Source organism: Myotis myotis, unplaced genomic scaffold (genome assembly GCF_014108235.1).
Source record: "Myotis myotis isolate mMyoMyo1 unplaced genomic scaffold, mMyoMyo1.p scaffold_m19_p_2, whole genome shotgun sequence".
Lineage (NCBI taxonomy): Eukaryota > Metazoa > Chordata > Mammalia > Chiroptera > Vespertilionidae > Myotis > Myotis myotis.
Genome location: NW_023416324.1, coordinates 35,099,108 through 35,126,877, shown reverse-complemented (window position 1 = coordinate 35,126,877; position 27,770 = coordinate 35,099,108). Strand labels below are relative to the sequence as shown.

The window sequence follows — 27,770 nt, the reverse complement described above, 5'->3', positions numbered from 1 at the left end:
TTGTATTTTACCGTCAGAATGCTGCAGATCATTATTAAATTTATATAGCCATCTGTGAACTCATATATTAGTTTCAGATGCAAATACGTAAGTTTTTTCTCTTCAGAGTATTCTCTTTCCTTTTGCTTGGCAAGGAACTTTGATTTATTCCTGTTTATATTTTGGTCAACTTTGTGAGTTTTGGTTGAGAGAAAACCCAAGGAAATTCTTCCTCATCTCCGTAGGGTCATGTTAATTGCATTAAACATAAGAATATGCATCAAAAGAAACAGATTTTACTCATATTCACTCATTCTTGGTGACTCAGAGTCCCTTTTTATAGCCAATTTATATTCTCTGAAATAGGTACAAAGGAGTTCTTTTAAAAAAGAAATGTTTTTTATTGATTTTAGAGATAGAGGAAGGGAAAGGGAGAGAGAGAGAGAAACATTGATCAGCTGCCTCCTGCACACTCCCTGCTAGGGATTGAGCCCACAATCCCGGGCATGTGTCCTGACTGGGAATTGAACTGGCATCTTCTCAGTGCATGGGACAATGCTGAACTGAGCCACGCTGACTGGGGCAAGTACAGAGGAGTTCTTAATCATCTATCTGTTCCTCCTCATTTTTGTCACAAAATGGATTTGCAAACATTAGGGAGGATCCAGATCTAATTTCTTAGAAAGGTCATTATTTTGAGGAAGGAGAGAAGCATCAGAATTGCCTGGTAAATCATATATTCTAATTTCACATAAACTTTGGTAGTCATGTCAAAGAAGAAAATTACAAAATAGCAAGCCATATGGTGGGTGTCAGATGGTCTTAGTAAGCTTTTAGAAGTTCTAATGAATGTCCTGGTTTTAGAAGCATTTCCTTCCCTCTTTTAAACAGTGGAAGAGAAATAAAGATTTTAAATGTCATTTTCCAGCAGGAAATTTTAAGTTGCTGAATCTATGTTGAGTGATGTGTTTGTTTTTTTTTAAACAAAATTGTTCTCTGAAGGATATTTAAAATTTATCATGAATTTATTAGGCCTGCCAGAGTCAAGATCATCCTCTGTATTAGTGTAATTGTTATTAAGGCCTTATATTTGGCGATATTTTGCATATTTCCCAGTGCAGCCATTTGCTATGATTTTCTATGACTTTGACAGAATACTCTGCTTTACTAAAATGGAATATAAATTATGGTGGTTTGTCTGTGTTCTCGAATTATATTACCTATGGATGAGGAGCCACTGAGGCAGCATGATACAATGGAAAGAGCAGGGCATGATTTTGGAGCCAGAAATAACAGGTTTGAATCCTAATTCTGACATTGTGGCCTTCAAAAAGGTGTCTCACCACCACTAGTCTTGAGTGAAAATGTAATAATGGTATTTCAGTATTAATATAGGGAACAGAGACAATGAATTATTTTGAATGTTATAGGTGCTAATAAAATAGGTGTTCATAAATGGTGGTTGTTTTTGTTATTATCATTAGCAGCTTTATTAATATTATTATTGGAAAAATGTAGGTAGGATTGCCATAGCCAACTTCAAGAACTCTCCCATTATCTGCTTAACAGACAATGATTGATGAAATGAGACAGTCCATGGAATGTTTTCCATCATAATGAGCTGTGATTATGGGGGGCTTTGTGATACATATGAACTGATGATATATGGATTTTTGCTTCTGGCCTTTTTTGCTTGTCATATGGGACCCCATTGTCCATTGCTCTGGCATCATTTAAGTATTGGTCATTGGCATCGATCAACTTTTAAGGGTAAGGATATGTTTAATGAAGCTGATGATCTTTGACTCCATTTGTGATTGAACCTAGACTTTAAGTGACTGGGTATAAATAAGGCCCTGCAAAGGCTGTTTTTAATGGTCAACAATACAAAATTCTTTAGGTCAAAAGGAGCTTTTCTAAGTAGAATGATTTTGCTGTATTCTAGCAGATCATCTTAAGTAAAAGTAAATTTTCACTTAAAATAGGAGTGTTATTCAGACTTGATATTATGACTGCTATGTTTTCGTAGTTTATATCAGCTTAAAAATTGCTGTTGAATGGGTAAGCCTGTGCTAAATGAAACAAACCAGTCACAAAAGGACAAATATCGTACCATTTCACTTATATGAGGTACTTAGGGTAGTCAACTTCATAGACAGAAAGTAGAATGCTGGTTGCCAGAGGCTGTGGGGAGACAGGAATGGGCAATTATTATTTAATAGGTTCAGAGTTTTATTTTTGCAAGATGAAAATAATTCTGTGGATAGGTGAGCACAACAATGGGAATGTACTTAATGCCACTGAATTGTACACTTAAAATGTTTCAGATGGGTAATTTTATATGTATTTTACCACAACTAAGAAATTGCAATTTAAAAATAGCAGTAAATACTAAAATATTACAATAAGAAAGTAAATATGGAAATGTACAGGGATACTCTTTATACAAATATGATTGAATTGTTTGGTGAGGTTTCAGAGGGAGGACTGAGTGCTTGAGTGGAGAATAATTGGTGTTAAAAGATAAGAAAGAATGTGTGTGTGTGTGTGTGTGTGTGTGTGTGTGTGTGTGTGTGTGTGTAAGAGTAAGAGAAGATACCATTAGTGCTTCTAAGAGCTGAATCGGAGTGGAAAGTTAGGCATTGCAAAATAAGATAGTTTATAAAAACAGACAAATCAGTGATTACCCTCTAAGGCCTACAGGTCCACTTTACTGTGTTATCAACCAACATAGTTGGGTTTGGATCATAGTAGTTACTCAAAAAGTAAGAATCTTCTTAAAGAATCAAAGTCTAAAGAGGTATCTTGTGTCATTCCCCTGTAATAAATATAAAAGCATCAAATATTTTGGCCTCTTTAAAACCTGCATTTCATTTTTGAGGGCAGGATCCCATGTATTTTGTTTTAGATATTAATAGATGTAATTTCTACCTTTTTTGTTCTATAAAAGTCTGAATTTATGCTAGATGATTCTTGGTAACTGTATTTGTTTAAGTTATATGTAAATATAAAAAACAATTTATTAGCTTAAGTCCCTTGAAATTATCTTTATGTATATGTTCTTACAGAGTAGAAATATTCATTCAGTAAACATATATTAATTATTCTCTATATGGCAGGCTTTGATGTAATAGTAGGAATTTTAGTGGATAATTATACCCACAAAGAACTTAAACCTGAGAGTGAATTAGAGGGACCAGACATGTAGTTAATTTTATAATTCATTGTCCCATCTAAAATGCAAGGGGCCTTGGGGACCACCTTATCTAGTGGTTTTAAAGTATACATCCTGGTAAACTCTTAGGAGCTCATTAGGGTATGTATGAGGAATGGGGTAAGGAAAATGGGATATGTTTTCTCCACTCTGGCTTCTATCAGAGTGCCTTTGCTTTTATCTGTTTAACACTTCTGAACTTCAAGGAACATTGCATTTTAGGAAAGAGTTTTACAGCTTAACAGAAAGATAAAATTTGAAAACAACTGACCTAATTAATCTCATCTCTCATTTTCATTGGGAAAACGGAGGATTTAGGAACATAATTATATTGCTCAGAATCACTACTCGGCAAGACTAAGACTAAAAATAAGGTCTGCTGACTCTTAACTTACTGTAACTTTCTAATTGATTATATCTGTTAAAATGCCTTTAGAGAATGAGTCTCAAAAAACTGCTTGTAGAGGTTAGGTTAGTTGTGCCTATACAATCATCTTCTGGGGTAGTTTTCTTCTAGTAAATTAGCATTACCCCTCCCCCCTCTTTAGGACAGTGTATTATTATAATTAATCATGAAGATTTTACAATCTTTATCAACATGTCAGAGAGTTTCCTGATTTTCATTTTTTTTTTAATTTTGTTTTGGTTTTTAAATCAATGTCCAGGGGGCTTTTTAGCCTCATGTGATAAAGAGTAAAGGTACTCTAGACCCTTCCCCAAAACAAATAATTCCATTGATTTCCTTTGGGAGCATAATCAATAGATATTATGTATTTCTACATCTATGATTCTTGGATGAAAATGCTGTTTTCATTTGATTTACTTTAGTTTTATTTTATTAATTTTGGACTGGATGTGTTTTGACAGGTCAATAGGTAACATCAAATAATATCAAATGTGTTATTTGGAGAGTCTTATGCTCTTAAGATATTGTTTCCCAGCTTTGGTCTTTCAGATACATTTTATTCATTAATAACTTGACATCAAATTATACCATCTTGACATACTCATTTTGGAAGAAATATTTCAGTATGTCTATTATAGATAAATTTTAAAATGAGGTGAGGGTATTTAGGATGTTGGGTTGGATGACTTAAAATCTAATAATAAAATTAATTTTTTATGCAGATCTTTGATGGAAAACAGATTCCACAGAGAATGGTTGATGGATGGAATGCTTTTTTCTTTGATAAAACAGAAGAACTGGTAATTTTTAAGTAATCTTTATGTTATGGAATGCTGACTGATAAATGTTAGGATTGGCATAATTTAATTTAATAATTTTACTTGGATTTAGAGTCTATATTTTGGATAGTTTAGATATTTCTCTTTCTTTTTTCTCACCTGTAGAAAAAACGTTTGCCTTCACTTGGAAAGAATACAGAAACATTAGGAGAGCTTTGGTTGGGATTGCTTCGCTTCTATACTGAAGAGTTTGATTTCAAGGAATATGTAATTAGCATTCGGCAGAAAAAGCTGTTAACAACTTTTGAAAAGCAGTGGACATCCAAATGCATTGCAATCGAAGGTAATCATTTAACTGATATTCATTAAGAAACAAAATAAAATGAAAAGCCAATTTCATGTGGTAAAGGGAAATGAGGGGAAAACTGAAACATTAGATTTTGGAATATTCTTTTGATTTTTATCAGTTTCCATCCTTTAATTTATAATTTAAAAAATAATTTGCTGCTTGGGTGATCTGATTTACATAGTACTAGGTTGCAGTCATGACTACTAGGTATATTTAATGTTACAGTGAACGTAATTCTCAATTAAAAATAAAATTTTTCTTTTCTAGATCCTTTTGACTTGAATCATAATCTTGGTGCTGGAGTTTCTAGAAAAAGTAAGTTTTAAATATAGAAATTCCCTGCTCTTAAAGCTCTTACACATTAAGATCTATATCTTTATTGTTTCTTTCTTCAATAGTGACCAATTTCATCATGAAGGCATTTATCAATGGAAGAAAACTTTTTGGTACTCCCTTTTATCCACTCATTGGCAGAGAAGCTGTAAGTTGACATAATTTGAATTCTGAATCTTCTCTTTTTTCTTATATGTTTTTTTTTTTAATAGTACAAGAACCTACTCTTATTTCTAAATTGGTGTTAGATATAGGGACAGAGACAATTGCACTTATCATAGTCCATAATGAGATACCCATTTGCTAAATTTTGTTTATCTATTTGTTTATTTGTTAAATTCTATCTTCCCCACTAGACTATATTTCCATGAGGACGGTCCATATCCATAAAATTTACCAACGTAGCTCCAATGCCTATCGTAGTGTCTGACAAAATGCATGTATCAAATAAGCATTTGTTGAATGACTAAGGGAGGATAGTCAAGACTCAGAATCCTTAAACTTTGAATTTGAGGTGCTACCCACTGCAACTCTTTATCTCTTGAAATATTTATGAAAATATAAACAGAGAGGACAACACCAAAAAATACTTTATTTGCTGAGGCGCTTCTAATTTTGACGTAGCATTAGTAAGCTGAATTAGATAGCATGGATTAAGAGGATTCCTTTTGCCTGAACTGGGTAGCATAGTATCCGCCATTCCTCTTGATCTCACTTTGGCTTTTTTTTTTAGAGATCGAAGTACTTCCTAACTCATTTTTTAAAAAAATTGACTTTAAAAAGAGGAAGGGGGTTATAGGAAGGAGAGGAATAAAGAGAGAAAGAGAAACAGAAACATCAGTGTGAGTGAGAAACATCAATCAGTTGCCTACTGTAGGGCTCCGACTTGGGATCCAACTGGGTATGTGCCCTGACTGGGAATTGAACCTGCTACCTTTGGTATACAGGGCAACGTTCCAACCAACTGAGCCAAGGCGATCTCACCCTGGTTTTTGTTTGCTTTCCAATGGAAGAGATCTTAGTTTCACAGAGAAAGAAACTCCCAAGAGAAGTAATCTAAAGAGAGAAACCATGTTTCTACTATTCATAATGAATATCCTTGATTTTGTTCAGTCCACTTTTAGGACTTTTTCTTAGGGGTATGGGATGGGGAAAGCAGAGAAGTCTGAGCTTTTTTCCCCTGGGGCATTGGGTCTTAGACCTGTTTGTTTCTTTTTCTTTTTTTCTTTTTTTTTGTTTGTTTTTTCTTTCAGAGAGGAAGAGGGAGAGAGAGAAAAAGAGAGAGAAAGAAACATCAATGATGAAGAGAATAATTGATCGGCTGCTTCCTGCATACCCCACACTGGGGATCGTGCCTGCAACCCGGGCATGTGCCCTTGATTGGAATCGAACCCGGGACCCATCAGTCTGCAGGCCAACACTCTATCCACTGAGCCATACAAGCTAAGGTTCAGACAATTTTTTTTTGTTTTACCTCTTGGGGTAAAAATGATTACAAGGGAGAGACGAAAAATGACAATAAAGTTTGAAAGAATACAAAAGTCATACATAAACAAAATGTCTAATAAAAGGGAAATCCAATAAGTTTATTAAAATACTAGAGGCCCACCGTGCAAAATTGCAGGAGACCCAGTGTCAAGTCCCTGCCCACCCGCACATGCAGCCCCGCCCACCTGCGTGCACTGTGCACGCAGCCCCGCCCACCTTGAAGACAGTTGTGGACGAGATAAGAATAGTTTCCTGCCCTAACCTTTCCTTCTCAGGAGCACTTAAATTGACCTTCATTAAAAGATGAGAATTGAACAGAGCAACACTTACTTGTTCCCATGAAGAAATCATATGACGTTAAGCAGGTGCCTTTTGGCATTTGGTTGTGATGGCGTGATGGCCACGGGGTTTTTTATAATAGAGATTAATTAAAAAAGCAATAAATGAAAAGCATAGTTAAAACAAATATGATGCACTGATAAGTCATTTTACCCGAAAATTACGGGAATTCCAACTATTAGTGTGAACACATGCACATCTTTAGTGGGAACCTAGCAATTTCATGCAATCAGACTTTAAATAAATAAATAAATAAATAAATAAATAAATAAATAAATAAGAGTCCTTAGTAAACTGGAAATGTGCTCATTTTAGTCTGTGATAACAAAGTGTCAGTAACTCTTAATAACTCAATATGTTATAAGTAGTTCTAATAAATATTAGCGTCTGTGATTTTGACTCATTTGGTGTAAGAGCCAGACATCAGTTTGGGGCCTATCAATAGAGGCCTATGGATCTGCTAACCATTTTGTTGTTGTTGTTAATCCTCACCCGAGGATATTTTTTCCATTGATTTTTAGAGAGTGGAATGGAGGGAAGAAGTGGGAGAGAGAAAGAGAAACATCTATGTGAAAGAGATACATCGACAGGTTGCTTCCTGTTCGCACCCCAACTGGGGTTGGGGGTCAAAACTGCAACCCAGGTTTGTGTTGTGATCGGAATCGAACCCACAACCTTTTGGTCTGAGGGCCGACGCTCTAACCATTAAGCAACACCCACCAGCCAGGGCTGCTAACCATTTTTTGATCATCATTTTTCTGTTTTAAAGGACAATACATAGTATTGTGTAGCTTGGATCTATCAGTTTAATATTTTTCTTTGATGGACATAAAGTTTTTATTATATCAGTATTATAACAGATATTATAACAAATATCCTTGTTTAATAGTCTTTCATGCTTATATTTTCCATAGTAAAGTTTATTCTTTCAATAGATGTTGATTGAATTTCTACTTTGTAACTGTTTTTCTATGTACAAGGATTATAACAGCATACAAAATAGATGTGTCTCATTCCTTAGACACTAGTGAAAATGAAGACAAGTATATATTTTCTTTTACCTTTCTTGCTCACTTAAATATTTCTACTTCAACTATTCTATGTCATTAGGTCCTCTGATATATTGACCCATTTTCTCTCATTTTGTCAGTTTTCTGTCTTCATTTTTCTCCCCTTTTAACTTATATTCCTGGTCTACTTTTTGGCATATACTTTTAATTCGTTTGTTCCATTGTCCTTTTGCACCTGATGTGTTCAACCTGACATGAATTTAACCATCCACCATCTGTCTTGCTTGGACTGCTAAGCTCTGGTGGAAAAAAGTCATAAACTTAGGTAGTTTTACTTATATAATACAATTATAAATTAATGTTCACCACTCTCACCTGGGCTTCTGATATTATCTGACTTTTAAATTTTATTTTATATTTCAAGGATAGTTGCCATTTAGTATTATCTTGTATTAGCTTCAAGTGTACAGCATAGTGGTTAGACAGTCATATACTTTACAAAGTGATCCCCCTGATATTTCAAGTACTCAACTGGCACCATATGTAGTTATTATATAGTATTATTGACTATATTCCCTATGCTGTACTTTTACATCCTCATGACCATTTTGTAACTGCCAATTTGTACTTCTTAATCCATTCACCTTTTTTACCCAGTTCCCCAGTCTCCCTTCCCTCTGGGTCTGTTTCTGTTCTGTTTGTTCATTTTGTTCTTTAGATTCCAGATATAAGTGAAATCATATCATGTCTTTCTCTCTCTGACTTATTTCACTTAGCATAATATCCTCCAGGTCCATCCATGCTGTCGCAATTGGTAAGATTTCATTCTTTTTTGGGCATTATCTGACATTCTTATTAGATTTCTTTAGTTACCTGTATTTCCTATTCAATAAGAACTATTTGAAATTTCATTTATTTTACTCAAAAGTCAATACCCATTGCATTTTGTCCCACCTTTCACCTCTGCCATTCTCACTCTTAGATGTTTTCCCTCTGAGACAAAAAGTATCAGAGCAATTCCTTCAACAGTCGGCTACCAGATCTATAATTCTGCCTGCAGCTGCAGATCTCTCTCCTTTATCAGAGACTGGTCCTTCCATAGGCACTTCCATAGATCCATTTATTATTCTCTTGAGTCTTCAGCCTCTTTATCTGTGAAGATATTTTCAAAGATGAAATACATAAAATGTAATTGCAGATTAGCATTTTACAGGGGGGTGGGGAACCTTTTTTCTGCCAAAGGCCATTTGGATATTTATAACATCATTCGAGAGCCATACAAAATTATCAACTTAAAAATTATCCTGATATATTTGGTCAAGCATTTAACTCACCCCTAATGTCTTGGCAGGGCCTGACCAAATGATTTCCCTGGTCTTATACGGCCTATGGGTCAGACGTTCCCCACACCTGATTTAATAGATGAACATTTGCCATTGATTTTAATTATAGGGAATACTAACTTTAAACTTCAACTAAGAGAAATGTCTCTTTCTGAGGGACATTAGTTAATTAGTAAACTTGTATTACAAAAAATTCTATTCAATCAGTATATTTTGCAATTTTTTAATATAAATTTTTGAGGAAATTTGCTTTCTGTTTTGTTATGTAAGCACCTAACCTACATACTATCTTTAATTTTGCCACAACACCTAAAATATTTACCATTTGGCTCTTTATAGAAAAAGTTGCTGACCCCAGGTCTAGGTCACCTTAACTGGATGGATTAAAGAGATTCAGGAATAAAATGGATGCAATTTGGTGATTAACTACAGGTTATGGTGCAGGAGAAGAAGTTGAGGATGACTCCTAGGTTTCTGCCTTAGGCAACTGAGTGAATTAAGAAAGGCCTTCATTTTGTCCTGGAAAAAATATGATGATTTTATTTAGCTACACTGGTTTCATCAGTAGTAAATGTGAGGAATTTTTAAAAATACTACTTTACTGAAATATAATTCACATTCTGTATAATTCATCCATATAAAGTGAGCAATACAGTGTTTTTTGGTATAGTTGCAGGATTGTGCAACTGCCACCACAATCTAATTTTAGAACATTTTCATCCTCTCTCAAGGAAACTCCTGTTCCCATTAAAAGTCAATCCCCATTCATTCTCTCTCCCACTCCTCAAACCACTAATCTACTTTTTGTTTCTGTAAATTTGTTTATCGTGTATATTTCATATAAATGGAATCATAGAATGTGTAGCCTTTTGTTACTGACTTCTTTCATTTAGTGTAATCTCTTTAGAGCTTCTTCATGTTGTAGCGTGTATCAAAATTTCATTCCTTCATTCCTTTTTATGATTGAATGGATATATATTGCATTTTATCCATCCATTCACTTGTTGGCCATTTGTGTATTTTATAGTTTTTGGCAATTATGAGTAACACTGCTGTGAATATTTCTGTACAAATTTTTGTCTGGATGGATGTTTTCATTTTAGGGGTATGTATATACCTAACAGTGGACTTGCTGGGGCGTTTTGACAAATTTATGTTAACTTTTCTTAGGAACTGCCAAACTGTTTTATAAAGCAGCTGTGCTATTTTATGTTTCCACCATCAATATATGTGTGTTCTAGTTTTTCTGCATCCTCACCAATACTTATTATTGTGAGTATGTCTCCTACTTTTATCCTTGACTTTAGATAGATTTGAAGAATACCAAGGAGATATCTTTTCTTGCTTTCCAGAGATATGTGTATTGTTAGAACAAGCTAGTCTTTGTGATAGTGCCAAATGGAGCTAAAGCTTAGAAGGTACTCTCATAAAACAAAAGTGAGCTTGGTTCGCCCAGCCGGTGAGCATCGACCCATGCACCAAGAGGTCACCAGTTCGATGATTCCTGGTCAGGACACATGACTTAGGTTATGGGCTTGATCCCCAGCTGGGGGCATGCAGGAGGCAGCAGATTGATGTTGATATTTTCTCTCATTGATGATTCTCTCTCTCTCTTTCTTCTTCTTCCTCTTTCTCTAAAATTAATTTAAAAAATACTAAAAACATCAAAAGATTTTCTTATTTACATAGAGCTCTTTTATACAGAGAATAATTCCTTTCCAGAAGTAGCCTGCTATAGCAATAAGCATGAGCTTTGGAGTCAAATAGCCTTAGCTTTAAATCCTTTCTTTATCTGCTACTTATCAGCTTTTTTACTATGGGCAAATGACTTTTCTGAAGGTAAGTTTCCTCAAGTATGAAATAAAAATGAATATAGTATCTACTATATTGAGATATTATGCAGAGATGCTGCAGATGAATGAGAAAACTGTGTGGATGTAAAGTGTTTGTTAGCAACTGAGATATTGATGGTGATAATTCTGAATCTCATTTTTTTTGTTAGGTGTTTTTTTTGGTGTTTTCATTTTGTTTCCTATGAATCTCATTTTTACGTCATTTTAATTGCAGTGAAATATTTGTTATTATTTATTTTATTTTTTTAAAAAACCACTTTTGCATCTTGGTCTCCTTTCCATTTGTTTTAAAAAGTTTATAGTGATTTTTTTCTAATAAAGTTGTATTTTCTCCCTAGGAGTACTTCTTTGATTCCAGAGTATTAACAGATGGAGAACTGGCTCCCAATGATCGATGTTGCCGTGTTTGTGGAAAAATAGGCCACTACATGAAAGACTGTCCTAAAAGGAGAAGGTTGGCAAATGATTTTGTATCAATGTTACAGGGAAATTAAAGTTAAGGTCAATTGTAGCTATAACTGTGTTCAGATATCTTTAAGTGAGAAAGTTCAGGGCTTTATTTGTGATACCATGGTGTCTCATAATGTTCATTCATTTATTTAATGTTTTGTTTTTTTAATTGAATAAGCATTTATTGACACCTACTGTATGCTGGGAACTGTGCTAGGAGCCAAGAAAAAAAAAAAAGACCAAGTCATGGGATTCTGGCTGAGGACCTCACAGTCTTACTGATAATTAAAATATAATTAACTGAATTTTTTAGGTATATGCTGTGAGGTATATAACATTTACTCTAAGGAACATGCATTTTATGTACCCCTTAAAAATATAACTATGAAAAATACTTTCCTGCATTATATATATATATACTGTGTTTAATAGGCCAGGAAAATCCCTTCTTTAGTTACCATGTCTTTCCTAATTATAAAGGCTTAGCACTTTTCAGGAGAACAGGCTCTCTAGTTTTTATCACTGCTACTTTATTTGCTAAGTTTAGGCAAGATACTTATCTTCTCTAAACCCCAGTTTCTTCCCCTGTAAAATGAAGATAATAAATACCAATCTCTAAGGATTGTTACAAGATTAAACTTAGATGTTTTAAAAATGTTTTTAATTTGATATTTTATTATAAAAGTACTGGAATACCCAGTTTTTGCCATATGAGTAGGTGTGCTATAAATGTGAATTCCTTTGCCTTCAAAAAGATGCATGAAACATGGGCATGTTCTTTTAATTGTGAGACTCTTGTATAGTTTAGTTGTTCTGTGACTCCCTCAGTTTACAAGTCCCTAGCCCCACATTATTGGTATCAGCAGTTTACTGTTTAGAGTAAAGAAGAAAGACAGCGAAGAAGAGAAGGAAGGGAATGAAGAAGAGAAAGACTCTCGAGACCTTCTGGACCCTCGAGACCTCCATGAAACTCGAGACTTCAGAGAACCACGAGACCTCAGATGTTTCATATGTGGAGATGCGGGACATGTAAGAAGGGAGTGCCCAGAGGTCAAGCTGGCCCGTCAGAGGAATAGCAGTGTGGCAGGTAAATAGAAAAGATTAATAGTTTCTGGTGAAAATGAAGTAATTTATATTGATGTCATTCTAAGGACTCTAATTCTTCTCTGTTCCAAACCTATCTGTATGATATTGGACCTTATGATTTCTTAAAAAGATAAAATTTAGACAGGCTTTTATCTTGAATGAACAGTATTTGGATATGTTCACTTTCTAGGTCTTAGCAGTCTGTTGTATTCAGTCAATTCCCTCTAAGTATTTTTTAGATTTTAGTCACACTCTATTTCTCTCAATATAAAAGTTAACAGCCCAGCTGGTGTGGCTCAGTGGTTGAGTGTTGATCCATGAACCAGGGGTTACAGATTGATTCCCGGTCAGGGCAAATGCTTGTGAGCTTGATCTCTTGTAGGTGGGCATGCAGGAGGCAGCCAATTGATATTTCTCATCATTGATGTTTGTATCTTTCCCTCTCCCTTCCTTCCTCTCTCTGAATTAAAAAAAAAGTTAACAGAAATTAACTCTCTCACACCCCTCCCCCCCTCAAATTAATGAGAAGTTTTCTTCTGGGAAAAAAAAAAAAATATATATATATATATATATATATATATATATATATATATATATATATGAGAAATTATATCTCTTCCCACTGCTGTTATGAGAGAGAGAGAGGGAGATCTGTTCTTTTTATATTTCATAAGGAATTTTAAGAATTAAAAACCCAAATGAGAGTGTATTGAAAGAAAAAAAAAATATTTTAGAAGTGATAATTTTCAGTTATTCAGATTCTTCCTACAGAAGGTAATTTCTCAAATATATTGTCTCCTTAAGAGAAACAGTGTGACATTTGTTCTGGTTTCTAGGATCATTGTATTTTCTAATGATCAGGATTGAAAAATGGCTTTAAAAAATAGTTGTTGTAAGTCCTTCGCTAACATTTCATAGTTTAAAAGTCCAAGTTTATAAGATCTTAGACTTGAGACTCTAGATTGTCATTTCTCTGCTATTTTCTTTCTTTTGATTTTCTTTCTAATGTTTTCTCTTAGCAGCCCAGCTGGTCCGCAACCTTGTAAATGCCCAACAAGTGGCTAATTCATCCCAGCAACAGGGTGATCAATCCATAAGGACTAGACAGTCCTCAGAATGTGTAAGTACTCTGCCTGCAAAGGGGTTAGTCTTGGCCAGGAGATAGTACTATTTTGGCTGGGTGACAGTGTTGATCTTTGCAGACTGGTAAATGCAACCTTCCAGATTACATAGTGCTTTTTATTTTTTAATATAGTTTATTATTGAGTTTTTTCAGAGAGGAAGGGAGAGGAATAGAGAGTCAGAAACATCGATGAGAGAGAAACATCGATCAGCTGCCTCCTGCACACCCCCTACTGGGGATGTGCCCGCAACCAAGGTATATGCCCTTGACCAGAATCGAACCTGGGACCTTTCAGTCCGCAGGCCGATGCTCTATCCACTGAGCCAAACCGGTTACGGCTACATAATGCTTTTTAGAGGGTCCTTGCTAAGCATATGAAGTGGAAAGGAGCATTATTTTGGGGGTAATGCAGATTTATGTTTATACCTATGAGCAAGCTCCTTAACTTCATTGAGCCTGCTTCCTTATTTGTAAAATAAGATAACTACCTAATAAGGTTGTTGGTTAGATTAAAATAAGTTAATGACTTTGAAGTTGCAGGTTTTGCCCAATGTAAAGATATCTGTACCATTAATAAAAATAGACAAAAAAATTGAGCTATATTAGGGGTTTGGTATGTTGGAGCAATACACACATGGCATTTCACTTGCTTGAAACTTTTGTTTGTCTTCTTATAGCTGTTATGGATACCTAGTGAAATATACCCTGTAAAAGAGTATTGAATTAGAGTTCAGATTCACAGGTTTCATATTAACTTTGTTGAATTACTATTAACCTTTGTCTGAATCTGTATTTACCTTGCACTTCTTATATTAATTCAATATTAATTGAATGTTTATTATAAACCTGACATTGTGCTTTAGTGCTTCACACTTATCAAATTTAATACTTTCAGTGGCCATGTGAAATGGTAGGTAATTAGTATTGTCGAATTTTACAAATTGGGAAGCTGAGAACAAAAAATTAAAAGATTCAAACCCAGGTCTATGTAGTTTCAAAGCTGTTAACTCTTAAATATGTTAAAGTTGATGTGATCTGCATTTTAGAAAAAGTAGAACATTTGAAAACTAGTAATAGGGAGAGTCTTGGAAGAACATTTAGGAGCCCACTAAAATGTATCTACTATCCTGAATTTGGTGTTTATGTTTTCTACATGTATTGTTTAATCTTCACAAAAACTTTTGAGGTAGATTGTTATTTATATTTTATTTTATTATTTTTTAAATAAATTTTATTGATTTTTTACACAGAGGAAGGGAGAGGGATAGAGAGCCAGAAACATTGATGAGAGAGAAACATTTTTTTTTTAATTCTATTTTATTGATTTTTTTACAGAGAGGAAGGGAGAGGGATAGAGACTTAGAAACATCGATGGGAGAGAAACACTGATCAGCTGCCTCCTGCACACCTCCTACTGGGTGTGTGCCCGCAACCAAGGTACATGCCCTTGACCGGAATCGAACCTGAGACCCTTCAGTCCACAGGCCGACACTCTATCCCAGCCGTGGGGCAAACTACGGCCCGCAGGCCGGATCCGGTCCGTTTGAAATGAATAAAACAAACAAACAAAAAAGACCGTACCCTTTTATGTAATGATGTTTACTTTGAATTTATATTAGTTCACACAAACACTCCATCCATGCTTTTGTTCCGGCCCTCCGGTCCAGTTTAAGAACCCATTGTGGCCCTCGAGTCAAAAAGTTTGCCCACCCCTGCCACTGAGCCAAACCGGTCAGGCCAAGAGAGAGAAACATCGATCAGCTGCCTCCTACACACCCCCTACTGGGGATGTGCCTGCAACCAAGGCACATGCCCTTGACCGGAATCGAACCTGGGACCCTTCAATCCGCAGGCCGACGCTCTATCCACTGAGCCAAACCGGTTAGGGCTGTTATTTATATTTTAGAGGTGAAGAAACTGAGGTTTGAGTTTCTTGCCTGAGGTCAACAGATACTTGGAACCAGAACTTAAACCCTCAAGCTGTCTCCAAAACCTATGCTCTAAGCCACTTTCCTATACTGTCTCTAATTTTCATTCTCTGCTTCTAGCACTTACTTTTCTGTCAGCTGAGATTTGGGAAGAGTCTAATGGATGTTACTATTCTGATGTCTCACAAAGCACTTCAACCTCAACATGTCTAGAATGTAGCTTATGTTCTTTCCAACTCCCCTCTTTCTCTTATGTTCACCCTTTCATTAAATGATCCCACTATCTAGTTTCCAGAACTACTCCCTGCCACTCAACCCTCACATCCAGTCAGTCACCAAGTTCTGGTATTTGTGCATATTAAAATAATCAGCTCTCCGGGGCCAGGTGGCTCAATTGGTTGGAGCGTCATCCTGTATACCAAAAAGGTAGCAAGTTTAATTGCCTGTCAGGGTATATACCTAGATTGTGGGTTGGATCCCCAGTTGGAGCACATGTGGGAAGCAACTGATCAATGTTTCTCTCTCCTCACATCTCTCTCTCTCTCTCTCTCTCTCTCTCTCTCTCTCTCTCTCTCTCTCCCCCCCCCCCCTTTCCTTCCTCCTTCCCTCCCTCCCTCCCTCCTTCCCTCTTTCTCTCCCTCCTTCTTCCCCTCTTCTCCTCTCTCCTTCTCTCAAAATCAATTAAAAATCATATCCTCGTGTGAGGATTTAAAAAAAAAAAAAGTTGGCTCAGCCATTTGCTTCCCTTCGTCCCTATATTGTATTTCCTTGGCATAGGCTACCATCATCTCAGGACTTCTGTATTTATTATAGCAGCTTTTTAAACAGTCTCAACAGTCTTTTATTTAAAATATTCTCTATTCATTCCTATTGAGCCAGAACATTTTTTCTAAAATGCAGATTGATCATGTTTCTGATGTGTTTGAAACCCTTCAGTGGTTTCCCAGTGCCCTCAGGATGGAGTCTAAACTATAGCGCCTATAGGAACGAACCTTCATTATTTACCCCTATGTAGTTCTTCAGTCTCAGATCTGCCATTCCCCTTCCCTTATAATAAACTTCTTTTAGGTTCCAATTACTTGAAAAGCCACATGTTTTTGTGCTTACAGATTTTCAGTCATGTTATTACCTCTGCTGAAACACTCTGTATTCCTACCCTTTTAAATCAGATGGGTTTCTACTTACCCTGGAGTCTCAACTTAGGGTCATTTCTCTGTGAAGCTTTCCTTGGTTTCCTCTTTCTTCCATCTTACCTTCCCTCTTCTTCCAAAGTTGGTTTAAGTGTCACTCTGTGATTTCAGTATACACTGTACACTATTACATTCTTTTTCATAGTAATAATTGTACTTTGTTGTGATTGCTTATGTAATCGTGATCTGCTCCTTCTCCTTTCCCCAAAAAATTTTAAGCTCCATGGGAGCATACCTATGAGTATTGTATTTTTAATTTCTGAACAATGCTTAGTATATAATTGTTGACACTTAGTAAATACTTGTTGAAGGACGGAATGAAAGTGACTGTGAGATATTTAGATGTAAGTTTCTAGTTACAATTGGAAATGTGGGTTCTACATGATGAGAATGATTTCTGGGTTCTCCTTTGGGCAGTAAAAAGGTTTATGAGGTAATACCTATTGGAGGGTGGGTTTGAGAACCTTTCGAAAATTCTACCTTCATGTAATCTGGGATTCTGCTATTTGTTATGTACATCATAGAGCTCTGTTTTTTAATGTTCTAATGAAATAACTCCATGATTTTCTATTTTGATAATCTCTGCTTTTATAAAATTAAGATGTTTATAAATTAATTTAAAAATGTATCTTTTTTTTCCTTTGCAGTCTGATTCACCATCTTATTCTCCCCAGCCCCAACCATTTCCACAGAACCCTTCCCAATCAGCTGCCATTACCCAGGCTTCATCCCAGCCAGGATCCCAACCCAAACTTGGCCCACCTCAGCAGGGAGCCCAGCCCCCCCATCAGGTCCAGATGCCTATATATAACTTTCCCCAGTCACCACCAGCTCAGTATTCTCCCATGCACAATATGGGATTGTTGCCAATGCATCCCCTCCAGATCCCTGCCCCATCCTGGCCTATCCATGGCCCAGTGATCCACTCTGCACCAGGCAGTGCCCCCAGCAATATTGGCCTGAACGATCCCAGCATCATCTTTGCACAGCCTGCTGCCAGACCTGTGGCAATCCCTAACTCCTCTCATGATGGACACTGGCCTCGTACTGTGGCTCCAAATTCCCTGGTGAACAATGGTGCAGTGGGGAATTCGGGTAACCCTTTTTTTCTTCTTTTGTGTCTGTCTGTCTGTCTGTCGAAAAGTTTGGGTGATTAGTATTACTAGTTGAACTTGGGGAAATAAATGTGAAGAAAAGGATGACAAGCAATATTTGTGGAGGGACCATTTATTATGTGGCATTGGGCAGTTGCTTAATTTCTTTGTGCATTGGTTTCATCTGTAAAATAGGGATTGAATAGTATCTAACTCACAGAAATGTTATGAATACTAAATGTAATATACATAAATGTTAGCTTTTTCGTAGTTGAAATTTTGACTGCAACACTGCTTTGTGTATGTATTATTAGCACTTATTTTACAGTTGAAGAAATTGAAGGGGTAAGTAACTTAACTATCATGTTATCATAATAAATCATAGTAGATCCAAGATTTAATCCAATTTTTTTCTTCAAAACCTGTGTTCTTTGCCCTAGATTCTTACTATCTCCCAATAAGAAGCAAGTCTTTGGAAAGAAAGAGATATTGGTAGCATTTTGTAGCATTAAAATATTTTTTTTCTGGTATTTAAGTCATAGATATTCATTATAGGACATTTGAAAAAGAAAATCATTCATAATCTTAATTCCTATACATAATTGCTAAGTAATATTTTGGTTTATTGCCACCCATTCATTGTCTAATACTTGCATATTTATAAATAGTTCATATATGCCATAAATCTAGTTTTATATCCAGCTTTTTAGTAATAATTTTTATTTTAAAAATTGTTATGGAAAATTTGAAATGTACACAAAAGGAGAGAGTAAAATATAATGAATTCTCCCTACCCCTGTACAGCTTTAATAGTTAGCAACATTTGCTGTTCTTTTATCTGACCCCTTCTTGCCATTAAAAAAATTGGGGGCTTGATTATTTAATCAAATATGAGACATTGTATCAAATTTTCTTGTAAACTTTATCTCTTAAAAACAATCAAGACCATACCCAGGATTATCTAATACCCAGCTCTTGTTCCTTTCCCCCTATTTCTCTAAAATTACTATTTTTTACTTATTTGAATCGATATTCAAGCAAAGCCCATTCATTGTATGCAGCTAGTATGGATTTTAGTTTTCTTGCTCCCTACTCCTCCATAGACTATATCTCCTAATTTGAGTTTCTGATAGGATATTTAATGAATAAGGGTAGCGTCTTTCAGTTATTTCTTGCCTCATTGTGACCCTAAATGAGAAAAACCACCAATAATAATCCAGAAGATACAGGGGATACTACACTTAAAGATCATCTCAAAGGGAAGTAGATTGGTGGGTATAGTTTGCCAGAGAAAGTGCCGGGGTCCAACCCCAGCAGGTCCAGGGGTCCCCAAAGGTGTGGACGGAGTCGGCGAAGAAGGAATGACACGGAGACAGTGTTCAGTTGATCAGCAGCCTAGCCAGGATCTCTAGCCAGGATCTCCAGCCAAGTTCTGGTCTGGATCTCCAGCGACGTTCTGGTTAGGATCTCCAGCCAGGTTCTGTGTCCATGTTCTCTTGCTAGGTTCTCCAGCCAGGTTCTGTAGCCATGTTCCCTCGCTAGGTTCTCCAGCCAGGTTCTGTCTAGGTTCTCCAGCCAGATTCAGTCACCAGGTTCTAGTCAGGTTCTCTTGCCCATTTCTGTAGTCAGGTTCAGTCCAGGATCTTTTGCCATGTTCTCTCCAGCGAAGTTCTTCTGTCTCTAGTTCTGTCTTCTTCGTTCTGTCTTCTTACATCTGTATTTATACTAGTTGATTCCAATCCTATCAATCTCTATTCCAAAGGTTAGGGCGTTTCTTATCTCCATTCCAGGGAGTAAAGATTATGTAGCTTAAGCATGATTGTTCCTAGTTAAAGTGATTAATTACCCGCCTGGCACTTAGTTAAGAGGTTTTATTCCCTCCCTAACTTCAGGGGAAAATCCCTACCTGGGGAAACAACCTTTCTCAGAGACCTTGGTTAAAACACATAGTGCCAAGAAGGTGAGCAAACATATTAAGAACAGTATGCCATATATGCCAGGTCCCTTGAAACAGCAAGGATGGACCGGCTCCCAGCAAGAAAGTATAGGAGTCATATTTTTTTGAGTGCCTACTTATATACAAGAACTTGTACAAGCCACTTTTATTTTTGTTATCTAATTTAATCCTCACAACAACCTGAGGTTCATAATTGAGCCTTAGTAATTTTTGTAACTATGATTTGAACTTATTAGACCTGTTGGCTCTAAAACCCTAATTCTCAAGTATTATACAACAGTGCCTCAGCTTCTAATAAATAGAATCGCTTTTCAGGCCAAGATATAATTAGGATAGTTGGTATTGTCTTTGGATAAAATGTAAACTCCTCAATGATGTACTAAGGTTTTATTGAAATACAAATCCTACCTACCTATTCAGCCTTTTCTGTTACCACTTCCTCCCTTTACCCCTATTTCTATTTTGTCAGTTATTTTGAAGCTTCCCAAATTTACTGTGCTCTTCTGCATTCTGACTTTTAAACATGCTATTCCTTTTTTCTAAAATGCCATCCTTGCCCCGTTTTGCATAACTTGTTCCTTTAATTTAAAACTTAATTTTAGTCAGTTATCTTAGGAAAACTTTATCCTTGAACAACTTGTTTAGCCCTGTCTTTGAACACCTTCTACTGATGTTATAGCAATTGCAACATATTATTGCACATATATTCTATATGTCTCCTGTATAAGTAAATTGAGCACAATGACAGTGTTTGATTTTTTTTAAAAAAAATGTTTTGGTATCCTTTGCATTTAGCATAGTTCTTGCCAGTCATAGGTATTCTTTGTGGAATGAAGAACCATATGAGTGAACAAACTGATGTTTTAAAATGTCTTTTCTTTCTTATTGAAATGCAGAACCAGGCTTTCCAGGACTAAATCCTCCAATTCCTTGGGAACATGCACCACGCCCCCATTTTCCTCTTGTCCCAGCTTCGTGGCCTTATGGTTTGCATCAAAACTTCATGCATCAGGGAAATGCCAGATTTCAGCCCAACAAACCTTTCTATACTCAAGGTACTGTTGCTTGCCAATTTATTAATGTGCTGGGTGGGTTCTGGGACAAGGAGCCTTTGTGAAGGTCAGGATCTGGGAGAGAGAATTCATGCATTCAGTCAACATTTGAGAAAACACACTGTTTATCAGACTATGATAGGTGCTTATTGCTCAAGCAAGAATTAAATAAGACTCACATACTTAATGCATACCGGTATTTTATTAGGAGAGCCAGACATGTAAAATAGAAAAGAATAGGAGCGTAGAGGAATCATATGACGTTGCTTTAGCAGTGAGAGCAGAATATGGGCACCAGGGATCAAATCACACAAGATTTTTACATTTGAACTGGACCTTGAAAGAGGTACAGGATTTTTTTCCCCTAGATATAATAGGACTAGAGCAGGGGTGGGCAAACTTTTTGACTCGAGGGCCACAATGGGTTCTTAAACTGGACCGGAGGGCCGGAACAAAAGCATGGATGGAGTGTTTGTGTGAACTAATATAAATTCAAAGTAAACATCATTACATAAAAGGGTACGGTCTTTTTTTTTTCTAGTTTTATTCATTTCAAACGGACCGGATCCGGCCTGCAGGCCGTAGTTTGCCCACAGCTGGACTTGAGGATGGTAAATGGGAAAGACTGTATAGGTGGAGACTAGAGAAGGTAGACTGGGGCCATAGCATGAGAGTTTGGACTCAGTTTATTCGGAAGTCAGGATCTAATAGAAGTTTCTGTTTTTTAAAATATATTTTTATTGATTTCAGAGAGGAAGGGGAGAGCAAGAGAGAGAGAGAAACATCAATGATGAGAGAGAATCACTGAGGGGCTGCCCCCTGCATGCTCCCCACCGGGGATTGAGCCTGCAACCCGGGCATGTACCCTGACTGGGAATTGAACTATGACCTTTCTGATTTATAGGTCAGTGCTCAACCACTGAGCCACACCGGCTGGGCTCTAATAGAAGTTTTTGAGTTGAGCAGTGACATGGTCAGATTTGATTAGTAAAGCTAAGATTTGAATGACATTAGAATTCGTTATATTCTCTTGGTACTAATGTACCAGTAATGGCTTTAATCTAAGTAATGAATATTATAAACTAAGGAGAAAGCCAAGGAACTTAGATGATTTTATCTAGCCTACTTGCCCCAGAGGTATCTCAATCCTAGTAGGGAATCTTCAGCTCTTCGTTAAGCTAGTTCAGAAACTAGAATCAGAGTTATTACAGTTAAACTTAGGAGCTCAAGAAATTAAAGAAATACACTCAGGAAGTATTGACTGAATGAAATGATCATTTTAAGGGGAAGCCACTGGTATGACTGTGAGGCTTCCTAAACTATCCATGTTTTGCTGGGGCATCCCAGTATTATAGATTGGCAGAACCTTGACGATGACTGCTTTTCTTCTTCTGAGCAAAGAACGAGGGCTGAGGGAAGTTTCATTGGTCATACAAGCCTTTTTGGGAATAGAGTCTGAAGTTCTTCCCTGGTGGGTTGGTTTCCCTTGGTTCCTCCGCTCCATCTCTCTTTTGTCTTCTTTCTTTGCTTTCACATACCTACATTTTCTTTTCCCCCCCCCCCCCCCCCCCCCCCCCCCCCCCCCGCCCCCCCCCCCCCCCCCCGGCCCAATGTTTTCACATGCTTAGTCACTTCTTCACTGTCTAAATAGAAAAAAAGAATAGCTGCAAGTTAATTCTAGGGGATTATCAGATAAATAGGCACAAGCCTTTCAGTTTCCTGTCTGTGTTGTGTCCAACAGACAGATGTGCCACCCGTCGGTGTAGAGAGCGTTGTCCCCACCCACCAAGAGGAAACGTGTCGGAGTAATGCGAGTCCATTTTCTTTCAGCTGGTCTACCGATGCACAGCAACCAGCCAATCCTGCTGTCTCAAGGGTATCCGTACCTCAATGTCAGTTACATTCAGCAGAAAAAGTGACATTTAATGGAAAGCAAAACAAATCAGGTCCTGATTTAAAATTTTAACACGTTTAGATAGCTTATTTAAATTCTAAGACTGTTTTTAAGAACTGTATTATTTGTATATAAATATGAACTATAGTTTTTACTAGTATCACCAAATTGAGTGATACAAATTTCATCTATTTTATTACCCTATTTTTAAGGGAATTTTATGTTTTGTTTAACCTTGATGAATTGTATAAAGAGAGAATTTAAAAAATTACATTCTTTATTTTCTATTAGCTGTATTCATACTTTGGTTGCTTCAGACTTTATATATATTGTTCTTAAGAATTAGAAAGACTTTCATGTGTTTTAAATTTGTCACTTCTATTCTTTACAGAACCTTGTAGTGCCAAAAACTTTTTAAAAGGTAAAAAAAAAAAATAATAAAATAAAACTACAACATGAAGATTCAGAATTTTTTTCTTTTACATTCTTGTACAGTATATTGAAAATATTCAGACTTGAACAGAAAGTTGCTTTTATCTGTATTTGAAGCATTTCTATTTTAAGTTAATAAATCTTTTTGACAAGAGTCAAATTTGGTTAATTCATCTGGTTGTTTAGATGATGGAGGTATAATGTAACAATTCAGAGACTTGTTTTATTCTCAGAGAATTTAGTATTGTAACTCACAGACATAGTTTTAGAAATCCAAGGATTTTTTCATGGTCCTTATTTTATTGGATCCTCACACCTATATGCTGTAGATAGAAGCAAATGCTGTCTCCATTTTATCACTGAGAAAATTTAGGTGCAAATTTAGGTGAGTTTCAAAGGTAACACATTTAAACATGTCGGAAATAAAATGGAAACATCTTTTGAAGGAGAATTTTTAAACACTGAGACTGGTACTGGCAATGAGAGTGAAAGGAAGGTAATTCTTTACTGAGGAACACTAGTCAGACTATCCATTCTGAGTCCTGTACTGCTACCTGGAAAGCACACTTGCCAGGTTGGTGTTTACCAATAATACTTGTGGTCCGTAATTATAGTAGGAATTCAAACTTGTGTCACTGTTGGTAGATTTTTTTTAGCCATTTTTGATACTAATACATTGAGGTAAAGTCATTTTGTTTAAATCCCTCAATTTGCCAGATTTGCTAAATGATGCTATAGGTTTCTTTGGAAATGTACAGAATAAGTAAAAAGAATTGTATTTTGTGGACAGTGAGTGTGTTATCTTTGTTCTGCTTCCTCAGATATGCATTACTTAAAATAGGAGAGACTACCTGGGCTTTTGCCATATTTTCCAACATGGAAGATGCTTGAAATCTATTGCAGGAGGTTGAGGGCTTTCCTGCCATATTTACAGTCCTGAAAAGGTATTTATTAAATGTTAAGATCAGGTGTATTTACTGTTACTTTTTCATATTAAAGCTTCGGCATCCCTCAGAATCCTACTAAGTGGTGGAGTTAACTCATTTGTTAATGAGATACCTGGCCCAGTGTAATGCTTTTGTGTTAAAAATGTTACTTGGAACAGTCAAGATTTTCTTTAAAGTTTTAGTGTTCAAGTATTTCACCTCCTTTTCAGGTTTTAGAGAACAGGTTATGAGGTATACTTGTTCTTTTGTATATATTTGAAATTTTCATCAAAAAGAAAATAATAATCAACAAGAGACTGCTACCAGCTCAGCCTTCCCTCCTAAAGGAAATGACTCTATGACCTGGCAACAAGTATTTAAGGGCAATAAACCCCAGTAACCTAGGTTTTCTTTATATGAAAGTTATATACTGTAGAGTAATTTTCAGCATCTCACTTGTCCCTCCTTCAGCAATTGCCAGTGTTCAATAACTGGCAAACTGTTCCTAGTTGAAAAATAGAAGACACTTTTTGTAATTTATAGTTTGTAAGTTTGCAAACATTTAATGGAAGTTGTAACCTTAAAAAGTTTTTATTCAGATTTATTGTAGAGCAATTAAAAAGGGCAAATTATTCAACCTTATGTAGAGAACACACATACACACCCTTAAATTTATGTAGTTTTGAAATTTTTTTGCATAATTACATGGAGACATTAATATTTTCCCTTGCCATTAAATATAATTCAAAGATATGTCAATGAACTATGTGATTTATTTGTTCAGTCCCTAAGACAGACATTTTTGCTATTTTTTTCTCATTTATATTTAAAAAAGTAAAAATGATGGGATAATTGAAAATTTACTTTTCAGTTATAGTTGACATACAGTATTAGTTCCAGGTGTAAAATGTAGTTAGACATTTATATACCTTATGAAGTGATCACCATAAGTCTAGCACCATACATAGTTACTACATTATTGACTGTATTCCCTATCCTGTATTTTATATCCCTTGACTATTTTTATAATTGGCCATTTGTATTTCTTAATTCATCCCCCTCCAGTGCCATCTGACAACCCTTAATTTGTTCTCTGTATCTATGAGTTTGTTTTTGTTGAGTTTATGGTTTTTTGTTTTTTTAGATTCCACATATAAGTGAAATTATATGGTATTCGTCTTTCTCTTCTGACTTATTTCACTTTGTAGTAATATCCTCTAGGTCCATCTGTGTTGTCCCAAATGGCAAGATTTCATTCTTTTTTATGACTGAGCAAAATATTCCATTGTATATACGTACTACATCTTCTTTATCCATTCATCTATCAATAGACACCTAGGTTGCTTCCATTTCTGGCTATTATAAATAATACTTCAATGAATAGAGGGGTGCATATATCTTTTTTAGTGTTTTGGATTTCTTCAGATAAATACCCAGAAGTGAAAGAATTGCTGGGTCATGTGGCAGCTCTATTTTAAATTTTTTGAGGAACTTTCATACTGTATTCATAATTGGTGCACCAATTTATAATCTCACCAACACAGTACACAAGGGTTCCCTTTTCTCCACATCCTTGTTTGTTGATTTATTTTTACTATTTTTAAAAAATGTTTTTTATTAATTTCAGAGAGAGGAAGGGTAGAGAGGGATAGAAACATCAATGATAAGAGAGATTCACTGATCAGCTGCCTCCTGCACAGCCCCTACTGGGGATTGAGCCTGCAGCTCCAGCATGTGCCATTGACCAAGGATCAAACCGTGACCTGGTTTGTGGGTTGATGCTTAACCACTGAGGCACACCTGCCTGGCTGATTTATTGGTAATAGTCATTCTGACTGGTGTGAGGTCATCTCTCTTTGTGGTTTTGATTTGCATTTCCCTAATGATCAGTGATGTTGAACATCTTTCCATGTGTCTGTCAACCACCTCTATGTCCTCTTTGGAGAAATATTTATATTCATGTCCTCTGTCCAATTTTAATCTGATTGTTTCTTTGATGCCAAGCTGTATGAATTCTTCATATATTTTGGCTATTAACCCCTTATTGGATATATTATTTGTAAATAATTTCTCCAGTAGGTTGCCTTTGTTTCTTCTGTGGTATAAGCTTTTGTTTGTTGTAGTTCCATCTGTTCATTTTTGCTTTTATTATCTTTGCCCTAGGAGACTTATTGCTAAGACCAATGTCCAAAATTTATTGCCTGTGTTTTCTTACAGTTTTATGATTTTAGGCCTGACATTTCAATTTTGTCTTTTAATCCATTTTTTAATTTTTGTATATGATGTAAGTGGTCTATTTTCATTTCTGGGATAAGATGTTTTTGTGTATGTTTCTATATTATGGTGAATTTCTATAAATGGAATTAGGATAGAAATTCTAAGGTTCCTCTGACATACTGCCAAATTACCACCCAGAAAAGTGATTACCAGTTTGCATTTCTGGAAAACTATATGAAGTATGTTGGTAAGCTTATAAAAAAGCTTTCTCCAAAGATCTCACATTTTTCTTGTAAAGAATTTAAATGTCTATAAAAAAAAAAGTATTAAAGGATTCAAAAGCCCATCAACCAGAAATAAATACTGTTATCTGGTGAACTTCATTCATTCCAACCATCTCTTATAGACATATGTGTACATACAACTTTACAAAAATGGGCTCATAGGCTGTATTTAGTTTAAGTATAGCAAATTAATTTTACTTAGATTTAACAAGATGACAAAATGTGAAAGTGAAGAAATGCCCAACTTAAAAATTTTCTACAAGAGAATCTAGTTCTGAGTTTCCCTTGAAAATTGAGGACAATTATAGAAAACATTTAAGAGGCTGGAATCATTTATTTCTAGTGTATGTATATTTTAAAGACAGTATGACTCCTGTTTTGAAAAAATGAAACTAGCACACTTAAGAGTCCCTCTATTTCCTGGTTATATTATTTCTATATAGGCAATGTTCAAATATTTGAGTCTTATAACTTCCTTTTAATTTAATTTGCCCCTACTGGGGATCAAGCCTATAAACTTATAGGGCATGTGCCCTTGACTGGAATCAAACCCGGGACCCTTCAGTCTACAGGCCCAACACCCTATCCACTGAGCCAAACTGACTACATCTGTTTTATTATCACTTTAGCTTTTATTTTTTTCCCTCCAACCTGTTTTCTCAATACCTTTATCTTGTATTTTGTTTTCTAATGTTTAATTTTTCCCGTTTTTCATCTTCATTTACTCTCTTCCAAGTTAATTTTCCATCTCCTTTCATCTCTTCTTTGAACTTGTACATATGCATTTTAAAAAAACAGATCCATCAACTGTGGAGAACTTTACTTTACTTTAACCCAGTGGTCTCAACCTTGGCTGCACATTAGAATCACCTGGGAATCTTTTTAAAATCCTGATTTCTGGGCCTCATCATTAGTAACAAAGAAACAGAATTTCTGGAGGATGAGGCCCAGAAATCAGGATTTTAAAAAGATTCCTAGGTGATTCTAATGTGCAGCCAAGGTTGAGAACCACTGGACTAAGGTTAAGTTGGGTTGTTATATTAG

General features: G+C 35.8%; 1 protein-coding gene across 8 annotated transcripts in view; it reads left to right on the top strand.

The window, feature by feature from the left end:
* Positions 1-23,207, top strand: part of TUT4 (terminal uridylyl transferase 4) — a 168,248-nt gene extending 145,041 nt beyond the window's left edge. For 2 of the 8 annotated variants that reach the window (XM_036347477.1, XM_036347476.1), the window contains 10 exons: positions 4,322-4,399; positions 4,544-4,721; positions 4,995-5,042; positions 5,126-5,208; positions 11,432-11,547; positions 12,407-12,630; positions 13,649-13,749; positions 17,518-17,965; positions 20,818-20,976; positions 22,804-23,207. In XM_036347477.1, coding sequence (XP_036203370.1) covers positions 4,322-4,399; positions 4,544-4,721; positions 4,995-5,042; positions 5,126-5,208; positions 11,432-11,547; positions 12,407-12,630; positions 13,649-13,749; positions 17,518-17,965; positions 20,818-20,976; positions 22,804-22,892 — 1,524 coding nt within the window. In that variant the 3' untranslated portion in view covers positions 22,893-23,207. Of the gene's footprint in view, positions 1-4,321; positions 4,400-4,543; positions 4,722-4,994; positions 5,043-5,125; positions 5,209-11,431; positions 11,548-12,406; positions 12,631-13,648; positions 13,750-17,517; positions 17,966-20,817; positions 20,977-22,714 lie in introns of all 8 variants that reach the window. The other 6 variants (XM_036347481.1, XM_036347478.1, XM_036347483.1 and 3 more) reach the window with 6 other exon arrangements.
* The last annotated feature ends 4,563 nt before the right edge of the window (positions 23,208-27,770 follow it).